The 13,994-nt window shown below is 41.1% G+C and overlaps 1 protein-coding gene across 1 annotated transcript; it reads right to left on the reverse strand.

Annotated features, from left to right (window-relative positions):
* Positions 1-3,578: 3,578 nt before the first annotated feature.
* LOC127185355 (melanoma antigen preferentially expressed in tumors-like) lies at positions 3,579-6,756 on the reverse strand. Its single transcript, XM_051141845.1, is given in 3 exon segments — positions 3,579-4,087; positions 4,823-5,424; positions 6,467-6,756. Coding segments are annotated over 3 exon segments (1,401 nt in total).
* Positions 6,757-13,994: the final 7,238 nt, after the last annotated feature.

Raw genomic sequence — 13,994 nt, forward strand, 5'->3', positions numbered from 1 at the left:
TGGCAGTGAATGCCTTTAATCCTAGCACCCCTGAGGCAGAGGCAGACAGATCTCTGTAAACGCTAAGCAACTGAGGTAACAAAGCCACCCAGTGAAAGTACAGGGCCCATGCTGCCAAGTGCTAGAGCCTAGGAGGCTGGGCAGCTCTGCTGATCTCACATCCTCGGGGCTAGTTCACCAGTGCATTCTGGAGCCATGAGGGCCAGAGCCACTCTGTCTCCCAGGAGAGGTACAGGGCCTGCTTTCCCAAGTGTTACAGCTAGTGAGGAGGGTAGATCTAGCTCTTGTGCTCTCATGACCTCAAGGCTAGCTCTCCCAACTACCACAGGTAGCAAGGAGGGAGGCATCACCCTTGTGTCCATGTTGCATCACCTCAGATAAATGGTAGGGCCAGCTCTCTCATGCTCCCACGCTCAGGGCCCACTCACCCACAGCCCAGCCATCATGGCCAGCTCCACTGTGCTACCTGAGCTGGATGCAGGGTCCCCTATCCCAACTGCAGCTGTCAGTGAGAAGTGGGGCCAGTGCTCCAGAGCACCGCAGTCAGTGAGGAATGGGGCCAGATCTGTACAGCAATACCAACCCCTGCTGGTACACTAGCCATAGACCTAGACATGGCCCTCAGAGGCAGCCTCAGTCTAGACTTCATTATGGTCCCAGGTGGTGGGGATAGCTGCTAACAACAGGCTCCTTCTCTCCACCCTTGTGCCTCCTGTTCCATCTCTCTTCATATGCTTAAGCTGCTCCACTTCTCCCTCCCACCCATCTGTCAACCTCATACACTGTGGTGGCTCCTGTTGCAGGCTGCCCATGTGGCTGTTGGGCCACTGAGTGACATCCTCAAGGGGTGTCTACCATCTGCCTCTGTGCCATGCGCCAGAGAACAGGTCTTTTGGTGGCATGTTCTCTGTCCTCCTTCTCCTCCTCCTGTAAAAAGGTACCCTGGCAGTGCGCAAATACCTGTAATAGCAGAACATGAAGGTGGATATGAGGACCAAGGGACCTTGTGGTCCAAGCAGCCTAAGCATTGGGTACATTTCAGATTCAGTAAGCAACCCTGCCTCAAGCAATAGGGTAGAGACTGACTGAGAAAGAGACCTTAATGTGATCTCTGCTCCACACCCACATGTCTGTAATATATGCATGCACACAATAAACAACCAAACCCGGCACAATCAAGCCCCCTGTGGGAAAATGCTCCAGAATCAACATCAACCTGTGCGTCTTTGACACGACTACAGAAGACTTTGGGTGTAGATTAGCACTTAATTCTTTGGGAGGGATATTCTTTAAATTAGCTTTGATCATCTCTGAGCAGAGGTTACTTTTTGAGTCAGATGAAAGCAAACATTTGAGAGTAAGCTACATATATATGGTGAGAAAACATACAATTACATTGGAAAGAGGAAAACCAAAAGAAAAACTTAAATGAGACTCATGAACTTAAATTTTGATGTTTCGTTTAATATAGAGTGCCGAAACAAGGAAGCAATATAAACCGTTTGCTAGTTGCATTGACATTTTATTAAGTTGTTTACATTCTGTGAAATAACATGGCACAATATAAGCAACATGAAAACTGGGAATGCCATTAATTCTCCATGCTTGTTCCCAAATCTTTGAGATGCTATGTTCAGAAATGCATCAGAATTGTGCATCTTGTTTTTACTTGTACTTCTTTTTCACTTTGATCATCTTTTATCTCAAGGATGTAATGAATACATACTTTACTTTTCTAGGTAAACGTTCAGGTTTTATATCGCCAAAATGTAGTTCAATTTTCATCTTGACATATGACAACTATGAACAAAATTCTGTAGCTTTTAACTCTATTTTTGCTTAGTAGATCTTAAATTCAGAATGTTACAATTTCAAAATTGAAGCAATATAAACATACTGTTGTTTCTAGTTTTTTCTTGCTAGATCTTTAAAACACAGTTAGAATTATTTCAGAAAAAAGCACTGCATAAATTATTTTTCTTTTCCATCATACTTACTAAAATGCACTGGGGTTGACATTTCAGAATGTGACACGAACAAACTAAATTTTACACATTTTTTTGCTGTGCCTTTTCAATGCAGTTTCATTGCATGTTTCATTTTCAATGAATTCACAAGGTAAACACATTACTAATTAATTGCTTTTATATGGTTGTTTTAAACTAGATCTTGAACAAACAATATGCTTTTCCACTTATATGGTAATCACACTTGTGGCATCAATTATAAAGTACTCCAAGCACATATTTGCTTCACAATATTTTAGCAATTGTTAATAGAAAGGAAATAGCAGAACACTCAATCAGAATCATGCCCGGCATGAAAGAACCAGTGGTAAAGAAAAAAATCTAAAGGAAGAAAAGTAAGTGTTGTGGCTTGGCTCCTAAATGTCCTCCCAAGCTCAAATGATGAAATCTTGGACTCAAGCTGAGGGCTCCATGGCAGGTGGGTGATGGTTTTGAGCAGGTTAGTTCAAGAATGGCTCCAGGGCAGGTGGTGGAAACTTTAGAGCAGGCTAGCTCGGGGACACAGATTGGTGTAGTCCAACTCCTGAAGGGGACTCAGGCTCTTCCCCCCTCTCTGCTTCCTGGCCTCATGAGGTGAAAGGGGCTACCTCTGGCACAAGCTCTTTACCATGGTCTGCTTTGCCAAAGATCCAAAGCAGCGCAATCAAGGAACCTTGGTGAACCATCTAAAACATGGAAGCAACGTTTTCTTCCTTACCAGTCTGTTATGCCAAGTGTTTTGTACAGTGACAGGGGGCAGACATGAAACAGATGTGAGAGAAAGCTTCCAAGATGGTGACACTGAATGCATGAATTCTGCTGAGACAAGACCCAGTATCATAAGAGCCCACTAGGCACTGAACAGAAAAGGGAGGAAGATCAAGAAAGATACAACTTACACACCAAGAGTGAAAGACAACTTTCTACTATGCAGGAATGGCAGATAAGGCACAGAAACGTTCAGCCTCTCTCTGAGTGGCTCGAGTCAGGAGCCTGCCTTGCTTGTCTTTACTGTCAGGCAGCCAAACGGATCCTTGGTAAATGAGTATGAAATAAAAATGAAGCCACGCAGTGGATAGTGCCTGTACATTTTTTTCTCAATGTTAAATTCAGATAGTTTTCTATAAACAGCTAAACATAGTTTTAAGTTTACAAGTTTAATGCAACTTTAGGGATAAACATGTTTGGCTTCAATCACCACCTGCCCTCCTAAGCCACACGTAGGACAGGTTAGATTGTCACGACTGGTGTTAAGTATCCAGACATAAATCTCATTGAAGATGGAGCTGTGACATTTCGTCATGTAGTCTTTCCAAATTCTCTAGATCAAATTTTAGTAGGTAAGATGAAATACTTTCAAGAACAATAGTCAAGAGACACATAGGTCCTCTCAAAGTCCTCCATTTTCTTCTAAGTTTTTTGCTATTGGTAACACACCTATACTTTTTAACTGTATTTCGCTACAAGAGAAGGACCACTTGTATTAACTCTATGGGATCAACAACAACAACAAAGAACCTATTCAGCACTTAGGGGAACATATCAAGTTGAAGCTGTGTTGGAGTCTGCAATTTAACCAGTATAAGTGATCCAACACATGTCGTCCCTTTCTGCCTCGTGCAGCATGACCTTCAACTGCGCATTCACATCAGCAAGTTTCTGTGCATCCGAACTGCTCCAAACGTGCCATCTCCCATAGCAATGCACGGGGATAGGATAAATCACGTATTTCAGCTGCGTCATGGGCATTAAGTACTCAAGAATTCTCCTGAGCATAGGCATAGTAATGGGATTAGAAGAAAAGCTGAACAAACAGAGTTGGAAACAGCAGCTCAGGGCTGGGGCCAGAATAGAGAGTGTAGCATCTGTTAAAAGGCAGTGGTCAATTGCCAGATGCTGCAAGGAACCACAGAGATTCTCCAGGAGACAATAAAAGGGTTCACAATCTTCCCAGTAAATTGAATTGTTGCTGATATCCAACAACTTTAAATGATTGACTTGAGGGCACTGAGACAGAAAGTTGAAGTCACTGTAATTAAGTCCACAAAATGGCAGGTGTAAAAAATCCAAATCCGCTGGTACTACAATGCAGAGAGGAAACACACAAGTATTTCTCAAAACTGAGGACTAGATGAGTGGAATTATACTCAGGAATCTAGAGTAAACTATTTTGCACATATTTTGCATTAGCAGCTAATGCTGTGGGCTTTCACATACTTAGTAGACTTGTGCATCTGTGAAAGATACTTTATCACTTTAACAAATGCTATTTTAACCTTATAATGTGTACAAGATATTGCTATAGAAGTGTGTTGAAATCTCAGGGAAATATATTATGTACTTAGTAACTAGAATATAATTAAAGGTGGGACTAGTTCAACTGCTTAGAAGAGATAGGACAGAGGGTGCAAGCAAATGGAAGCTCCCTGTGGCCTGTCCATGAATGACAGCTTCCACATTCCCAGCCTGAACCTTGGAGATAGCACGTTAGGTAATTGGTCAGGCCCATAGTCTATGTGTATACATGGCTATAAGTATGGTCGCCTGTGCCATAACAAAAATTTTCTCTCAATTCCTCCTCTTCAGCTCCTGATGGCTAGAGAAGTACTGCACTACTCTTTTCACCTTCACTGAGTACACTGCCTGCATGCATTTAGACGACCAGATTTTTGCAACTCTGTTTTTCTCTTCAATTAGAAAAAGGTGCCCTTTCTTGGCTGTTTTTAAACCCGCAGCATTGCCCATTCTGACATGGAAGGTGAAAGATGAATTCTTTTTCTCATCTTAAAAACAGGCTATTAACGGAAACCCAGTACCTATCCCAAGCTCTTACCTCAGGACATGTTCAAGATGATCGGTGAGGCAGAATGAGGACAGGCTGAGCTCCTTGAGGTGGTCCATACCTCTCAGTTGGGAAAGGAAATTTCTAAAGGCTCTTCTATTGAAAGATCTACAGGTGATTTTAGACAGGCTAAGACTATCTAAGTTTATAGCCTGCTTCAGAAGGGAGACGACTTTAGTGAGAGAAGCCTCAACAACTTCCAGGTAAGTAACACATTTCAGATCGAGGTGGCTTAAGGCACTTTTGCACTCACTCAAATTCTTAATGCCTAAATCACGGCAGCAGAGGTGCAAAGATCCCAAGCTCTGCTCAACCTTACTCAGAAGCAAAGCAAAAAATTCATTTTCCCTAAAGGCACTATCAAGGGAAAGGCTCACCAGTAATTCCATAGTTGTCTTGGGGGACTGATCCTCAGATTCTGAGCTTGAACTACTACATTGGCTTTGGACTTTCATGAGAGAGCGCTCAGAGTAAATGCAAGAACGCAAACAGGGTGTGCATGTAGTAGTGATCTCAGGGCATTTGGTCTTGCAGCCAGGATGCTGAGTTAAATCTAGGATCATCAGTTTAGGCCTCCTGTAGGTTAAAAAAACATAGAACAGTTGAGAGATAGCAAATATTAACATAAACAAGAGGGATCAATACTAACATGTAGTGACAAAATGATTCCTTTTTTTTTCTTTTGTCGCTCCATATACCAGCTTTAAGGAAGACTTTCCTATGCAAATACTATATCTTTTACTATTTTCTATATCAATTAATTCTCACAAGTCTTGCTGCTCGTGCCTCCATTTTATGTATATCTATCAATAGCAGTATCATGCTCCTCTATTAGCAAAGTAAAATCCTCTGTAAGTCTTCAGAGTTTTTAAGATAACCTCACCTGACAGACCAAACAACTTACATCCAATTTTCAACATCTACCCTAACAAACTGTGGAAGATAGAATACTATAGCTAGCTGGTGTTCTCTTGCCACAGGCTCCAGTATAACGTTAGCTATCTTACCATGTATGCTTTAACACATTCTTCCAGAAGGGCTGAATTCATGGTAGTAATGTCTGAAGACCGTCAGCCATGGCTTTCAATTTACTGTGTTTCTTGCATGCCTAATGCAGTAATGCAGCGTGAGAAAAAGGGTCAAACTTTACCACTGCTGTCAGTGCATCTTAAGCCCATCCACTGAGACAGCACTGAACAACAGAACAAAGTTACCTTGGGATCTCCTTAAGTTCATGGATTACTGTGCACTCAGAAAAATCACTTTATTCTTGGTTTACATTCCTTATATTGACTTACGGCCAACAAGTCTTTCCCACGAAAAGTAAACAGCACTCATGACTGTTTCCTTTAATTCTCCACCAATCCTCAGCAGTCTTAACACTCAAGCCTTTCTTCAATGTAAATAGTAATACCACAATTCAAATCCATCAATAGTGTTCTGGATCCCTTACATTCCATATTCAACATTGTAAGACAGTTGTTTCAAAGTCAACTCAAGGTTTAGACTAACAGTCTCATCTTCTCTTTCACTACTAGCCTACACTACCTCTGAGAGAATAGCAGACAATGGCATAACCTCCTGTATCTTACTACACCTCCGATACACAGAATCTTACCTAGAAGCTGGGTTCTCAGCAGGAAAAAGCTGAAGACTCTCAACCATGACCTTCCACAGTGTGCGCTGGGTTTCCTGCGTGCTTAATGGCCCAACATGGAGGCAGAAAAACGGCCAACTCTTCACCATTGCTGAAAGTATCTTCTCATGTCTACCCTTGAAGGCAGCAGTGAACAATGGAACAAAAAGCTCCCCTGGGATCTCCTGGAGAGCTTGAATTGCTAAAGGCTCATGGTGCAAAAGACACTGTATAGCAGTATCAAACAGTGTGGGTGGTTCCTTGAAGTCCATCTTAATGATTCTTCATCAGAGTGAGAATCATTGAGAAAATTTGACAATATCCACAGTATCTTCTTTGCAACCATTATTAACAACATGATAACTTTTTGTAGTAAAACAGCCACTTCTAGAGACCTCTACTTGTAGGCAATAGACATATGCCTGTGAGTATACTATGGCCTATTTGTATATGGATATACATATAACAACTCCTTTACAAATACACACACACACACACACACACACACACACACACACACACAAACACACAAACCTGTGAAAGTGATGAAATGCCCATAGAAATGAACACTGTTGGTAGAACACAATTTTGATCACTTAGAGAAACGATATTTCATCTCAATAGTATACAAGCCATGAAAAAGGAAAGGGTAAGTATATACAAAATGGACAGCATCATCATTATCTTTAGAAAATACTATGACATCAAATTAACTGTGATTAAAGAGAAAAAAATGTCACTCTAGTCCATGATTTGTGATACTGGCATCCCCCTAGTGGAATATAGAGATACACCAAAATTGCAAGAGTTATAAATAAAACCATATGGTTAGGGGTTCTTAACTCACCTGAGCCTATACCCAGAAAGAGTGGTCACAATATAATCCTAATATAAAAATAATGTATCTAAAATGTAAAGGGAGAACTACAGTTTAATGAAACAACCCTCCCAATGACGTCTAATTAAAATCCTTACGTTCTCTCCCATATGTGATAACAGTCTGCCTGAAAATAGAACTTCTAAGCATCTAGTGAGGGTGCCACATACAGTGTCAAGGTGGGAAAAGAATTACAGGACATGTTAGTGTAGGGTAGAGGAAGGTATGGAAATACATAGTGAATTCCATTAAGATAAGTAACTAATACATGTTAAAAATGAAGGGACCCATGTGAAAGGGAGAAGAAAAATCCCTTGGCTGTCAAGGGATGGGTGGGTTGGAAAGTATAGAGAAGACTGAGTTGAAGGTGGGAATATGTTTGAACTACACTATGTGATATTTTCAAAAAATCAATGAAATTATTTTTAAAAATGAACGAATGAAACTTCTGTATCAGAAACGCAGTTTCTGAGAAAGTGTAAAGTCAAACAGGCCATGAGGATCATTCAAAGAAATACGGTATTTATGGGGAAAAAGCAAAGGGGGAATTAAGAGGCTGATAAAGCAAAAGAAACACAGAATGAGAGTATTTTTAACTATTACCTTTAATACCAAATCAAAAAACTTACCGTGAAAAACTGTGCTCAGACATCCATAGAGATTTTGACATGTACCCTCCTGCAAATAAACACCTATAACAAACACAAATGCAACAACTTAAAAACAAAATTATAGAAACAAGCAAAACAGTAGTAGGTTAAAAAAAAAAGATAAGCCTTAAACTTTTCAGTAGCCTGATCTCTTTTGTGGATGGGATAACAAGGCACTGAGATCCACCCCCTAACACAAATCTCAGGGTGATTTCCTTGCCAAATCTTAAAACACACGTGAAATACTCATCCCCATGCATGGGCTTAGTGGGAAATACAGACACAGAGACACACAGACACAGACACACACACACACACACACACACACACACAGAGAGAGAGAGAGAGAGAGAGAGAGAGAGAGAGAGAGAGAGAGAAGCTGTCAGACGAGAGAGAGAGAGAGAGAGAGAGAGAGAGAGAGAGAGAGAGAGAGAGAGAGAGAGAGAAGCTGTCAGACTACTGACCTTTGACTCATCAGGGATCAGCATCAACCGAAGTTAATAAAGATGAGAAAGTCCAAAGTCAATTCTCAATTCTCACACTCCAACAGTGGGCCTAGAAACAAGCATCTCCAAGACTTAGACATTAAATACAAACTGTTTACCCCATTGTGTTTCCTCTTTTTCTTTTTTTCTCCAGCAGGGCTTTCTATCATTTAAAGCACTTTAAACCGTCTAGCATTTATTCCTTTTGTTACATTTACCTAGTTTGTTCACATATTTGTTCTTACTAGTGTACTTCTATCCTTGTCCTTTCCCCTCCACTTCCTAACATGCTTCTATTTTTCCCTTCTCCACTCTCCTTTCTTTTATTAGGCATTGCATGTCCCTGGGTTCCTCCCACTCACCCAGTTCATTTGGTCAGTTTACTATTTCCACTTTGGTCCACATTCGGTTTTAAGTCTATGGTTCACTGCACAGTATATTCGTGATTCCTGTTCTTTTCTCATTTGTGCTGTGGTAGGTGGATGTAAGCAACTCTGTGTCTCTTTACAGACATGGTCTATAATGGTGATCCAGTGCTTATTTTTGGTCCTCTCTAAACAGTACTGAAGATTTACCCCACTGGAGGAGGCTGCTCACTAACATCTCCAAATAAACCGTGAAGAGATACCAAGAGCAGGTGATGGAGACATCACAGCACAGATGCATAGGTCATATGAAAAGCATGGGAAACGGTCATAACCTCTCAAATGTGTAAACTAAAGACAATGGAGTGGTTGGAAGGCTCCACTGAGAATTCAAACGCCACACGAAATAGGACTCTCGGGGGTTTCAGAGAAGACACAAAGTAGCAGGGGAAGAAATTCAACTAAGACCTGGAGATGCAAACGAGAAACATGTATGAGTAGGTCAGCAGGAAATTGTGAGTTTGAAAAGAGAAAAAATAGAAACATCAGAACTAAACATCAAACAAACAAAAAGCAGAGGAAAAAGGTTCACCTGCAAACTGTATCAGTTAACCTAAAGAATATTAGGGCTGGAAGAAAGATTCTAGGAAATTCTCCACTTAAAACACCAGGATCATAAAAGAAATAAATAACCAAGGTGAAACTCTGGCAAGACCTAATTCAGGACCTGCAGCATGCTCACCACCTCCAGCAAGCCATCATCAAGGTGGTTTCTTATCATGGACACCTGGTGGTTCGAGCTATACAAATCACTAAAGGTAATACATCTCAGAACATAGGATTACAGCAGAGAGCATGGGATGATCTTAAAAAGAGATAGAAAAGAGTGCTGGCTTAAAAAGCACACATCCTAAAAACGGAAGGACACACAGAAAAGGCCTTGGGAAAAGCTACAGATCTGCTCATGACAAAAGCTCTGGAGGTTCTAAGAGCACACTGCTCCACATGAAACGCTTCTACATGGCCAACATGTAGCTGACATTGGTCCAAACTGTGAAAAGCAGAGACCGCTTCATCTAAAGTCAAGGAATAAGACAATGGGGCCTTCTCTCTAAAACCCTTTTCAATATGCTGCTGGAAGGCTTTGCCTACAGCAATGATACAAAAGAAGGAAGAAAATGAGATACAAACAAGAAAGGTTGGGGTTAAATAATCTCTCTCTGAGCAAGTGAAAAGCTCAAGGGGTTAAAAGAGTAAACACACTCAAACACAGGCACTAAGATGTATCTAACACTTTCACTAATGAAGCAGGATTCACAGCAACATAAAAAACTGTGCAGTTCACACTGACCAAAAACACATGATACTAGGAAAGGAATCAGAAACGCAATTGCAGGTAAAGTTGTTTCAAAATTTAAAACACCTAGGAGTATACCTGAGGGAGTGAAATACCTGAGCAAATGAAACTTTGAAACCCTGAAGAAATGGAAAGAGACACTAGAAGAGAGAAAGGCTTCCCATTCACACAGATGAGGCAAATGACCATGTTACTGAAAGTTACACACAGGTACAACGAAATGCCTTGCAAAACACCAATTATATTTAGCACGAACTAAAAGCATGTTCCAAAATACAGAGACAAGAACAAAAGACCACAGTTAGCCAAGGAAAAAGCTGTACAAAAGCAATGCTGGAGGAAACACAATACCTGTTCTCAGATGACACTATGGAGCCACAGATACAAAAATGAATGCTACTGCAGGAAATAGAAACATATGTAGACCCCCAGATTGGAATAGAAGGCTCAGACATATAGCCACAGACACTTACACTTTTTAAATCATTATATTGTTTTTCGGGACAGGGTTTCTCTGTGAAACACAACCCTCCCTGTCTGTCCTGGATGCCCTTTGTAGACCAGGCTGGCCTTGAACTCTCAGCCATATGCCTGCCTCTGCTTCCCTGAGGGCTGAGATTTTATAGGCCCATGCCCCTCACACTTCACCAAATCTAAATCAACATAGATCAAAGTTCCTAATGTGTGATGGTACATATGGAAACGTCTCTCACACAAACTGGCTGAAAATGCTTTAAGTAATAGGCATATCAAAGCCTTTCTAAAAAGAGACCTTGGAGACAGCTTAGGAAACAACAAGAACTGAGTAAAAGGATTGTATGAAGTAAACAAGCTTCTGCCAAGCAAAAAAAAATAAGTACGAGTGGAGAGACAAATGTCAGCATGGCCACAATGCTTTCCCACTAGCTGACATGATTAATATCTACAATCTATAAAGAAGTCAACATTTAATCACCAAATAAAGGAACCACCAACCAACACATGCCAAATGCACTGAACAGTTCTCAAAGGAATACAAATGTCCAATAAATGGATTTTGTAATCTTAAACATCATAGTCATTAGATAAATGTTCATCAAAAGCATTCTGAAAGTATATGGTACCAGCCAGAAAGGGAGAAATCAAGAAACCAAGTAACAGCCAGGCACAGTTAGACATTACGCCCCTCCAAGCCTGAGGCCACGTGTTCTTTTCCTAGGAAGGATTAATATTAAAGGAAGATGAAGATAATATTTACTGAGCACTTAGAGACAGATATTTTACTATAGCCTTTAAATACATCTCTCATTTAATTTTGAGGTATAATTTAATCATGATTCTGCTATTATAGCAGCAATTTAAAGATTCCTAATGGATATGAAATTTCCAAAGATCAGGCAACTAGAGAATGGTAGCATGCAAGGCTGAGCCCCCCTAGCCAGTTACCTTGCATGTGGCCTAGTCTGAGAGGTGAGGCCAGCATGCAGGCAGCTGTTCACCCAACATCCTCTGCTCTGCTGTGCTTTGTTTCGATGTTCTATTTCCTCTTTCTGGAGCTTAGTAAAAATGTTCTCCTACAGCTGTTTAATTAAACAGTAGAGTGACAGGCCGGAGAGATGGCTCACTGCCCTTCGAGAGGACCCAAGTTTGATGCCAAGCACCCATATCAAGTAGGTCACAACTCCTGCTAACTCTAGCTCTAGGAGATCTGACATCCTTTTCTTCCCTCCAAGGGCATTGCGTTCATGTGTATACACAAACACACGCAATTTTAAAATAATATATAATTTTTTAAGAAGAAGGAAACAGAGTTGGGCACAGTGGCACAGGCCTATATTCCCAGCAATCTGGTACCCCTCTGTGAGTTCAAGGCCAGCCTGGTCTACAAAGAGATTCCAGGACAGCCAAGGCTACACAGAGAGACCCTGTCTCGAGGGGCAAAAAAGAAGAAATTAAGAAAGGTAAAGGAAAAGAAGAAAGGAGGCAAATAGCTGGGTTTGGGATGCCTTTATGCCCAGCACCCCTGAGGCAAAGTTAGGTGGATCTCTGTGAAATCGATGCCAGCAAGGTCTACAAAGCCAAGTCCAGGACTGCCAGGACTAAAGGAGAAAACGTATCTCGATAAACAAAACAACATAAAACAAAAAACACTTTTGTTTAAAATAAAGAAGAAAACAAATAACAAATGCTGAGGAGGATGTAGGGAAAAGGAACAGTTACACATTGATGCAGGCAATTTCAGGAAGACAAATGTAACATAGGTTCTCTCATATGCAGTATTTAAAGATGTATTTACACACATATATGTAATACATATGTAGACATACACGCAATTGTTCCCTACTCGTATTGACCTGATGATGTTCTTTCTCCCTCCATCCCTCTTCCTTTTCCTATAATCCTTCTACTTCACACAATCAGTCATTATTTTACTTTTATTAAATATATACATACATATTATAAGCTGTGCATGTTGGCAAAGGCTTTTAATCCCAACACACGGCAGGCAGGGGCAGGAGGATCGCTGTGAGTTTGAGGCCAGCCTGCTGTACAAAGTGAGTCCAGGACAGCCAAGGTTAAACAGAGAAACTCAAAGCCAATATATGTGTGTGTGTGTGTGTGTGTGTGTGTGTGTGTGTATTATATAGTGTGGAATAAAAAATATATATTTGTTTGTGAATGTCATAACAAATCCCATTATTTTGCATATAATGGAATATTCTTAAGGGAGACAAATGCAAACTGACAGAAACTGAAGAAATTTTAACGGGTGCCTGACTAGGAATCTTGAGATATGATCAGCTTGTAAAGTTCAGTGATGATAGAGCAATTGTCTTTGGAGAAACGATGACTAAACTCACTGAAGTATCCTAAATGGAATCCTGGACCACAATCACAACATTACGTGAATAAACCCATCAATTACAAATGAAATATGTGGTTTACTTATTAGGACTTCAAGAATATTCATCTCCCTGTTTCTGGTAACTCTTTTAGAGTTGTAAGTTGTGTATACTAGGGTAATATGGGGGCGGGAAAACTGTGTCATGAGCCTAAGTTTAGTTTATAATCTAAAGAGGTTGTGAGATACACATCTGCCGGGGGAACGTAAAGAGCCGTGAGAAGTTACATGGCCACCGTGACTGGAAAAATCCCAAAGCATCTGAGAGCCTATTACACTAAACAAAATCACGGCCCTCTACGGCAAGTATGAAAACAAGGTCCATGAGCATGTACTTGCTCTTCACGTGTGAAAACCAAGCTAAATTAATTAAATCCTGTAGAAAGCGAAAGACAAATCTACACAGTTCGGTCCTTACTGTTTTAAAGAGCTGGCCCGTAAGAGACGTTGCGGCAGGTTGACGCAGAACTCCAAATCCTCGCAGCACAGCTGTAGAAATACCAAGTCCTTCTCAGGGATATAAATCTCCTGAGCTACCGCTACCTCGGGAGAAAGGCCGGCCTCCAGAGACAGCACCACCTCACAAGAAACGCACCAAAGGCAAGCAGATTCAGAACCACTGGGGAATCCGTCCAGGTCACAGATTAATCCCTCTGCCCTTGTCATTTAGCCCCAAACAGGTTTAACTTACTCGTAGTTTACCTAAGTAAGAAGGTTCATGTGTTCAGCAGCAGCAGCCACTCATTTTCGGAGAGGCTTTCCCCATGGCGGCACAGGCGTCCCAGGCCACGAGAATGAGGAAGCCGCCCTCGAAACAGTCCCGCCTTCTCCAGTTTAAACCAGTCACTAGAGAAATCTGATTGGCTCCTCAGCCTCACCTGACTCGCCACCAGAT

The sequence above is a fragment of the Acomys russatus genome, chromosome X, assembly GCF_903995435.1.
Source record: "Acomys russatus chromosome X, mAcoRus1.1, whole genome shotgun sequence".
In the NCBI taxonomy this organism is placed as follows: domain Eukaryota; kingdom Metazoa; phylum Chordata; class Mammalia; order Rodentia; family Muridae; genus Acomys; species Acomys russatus.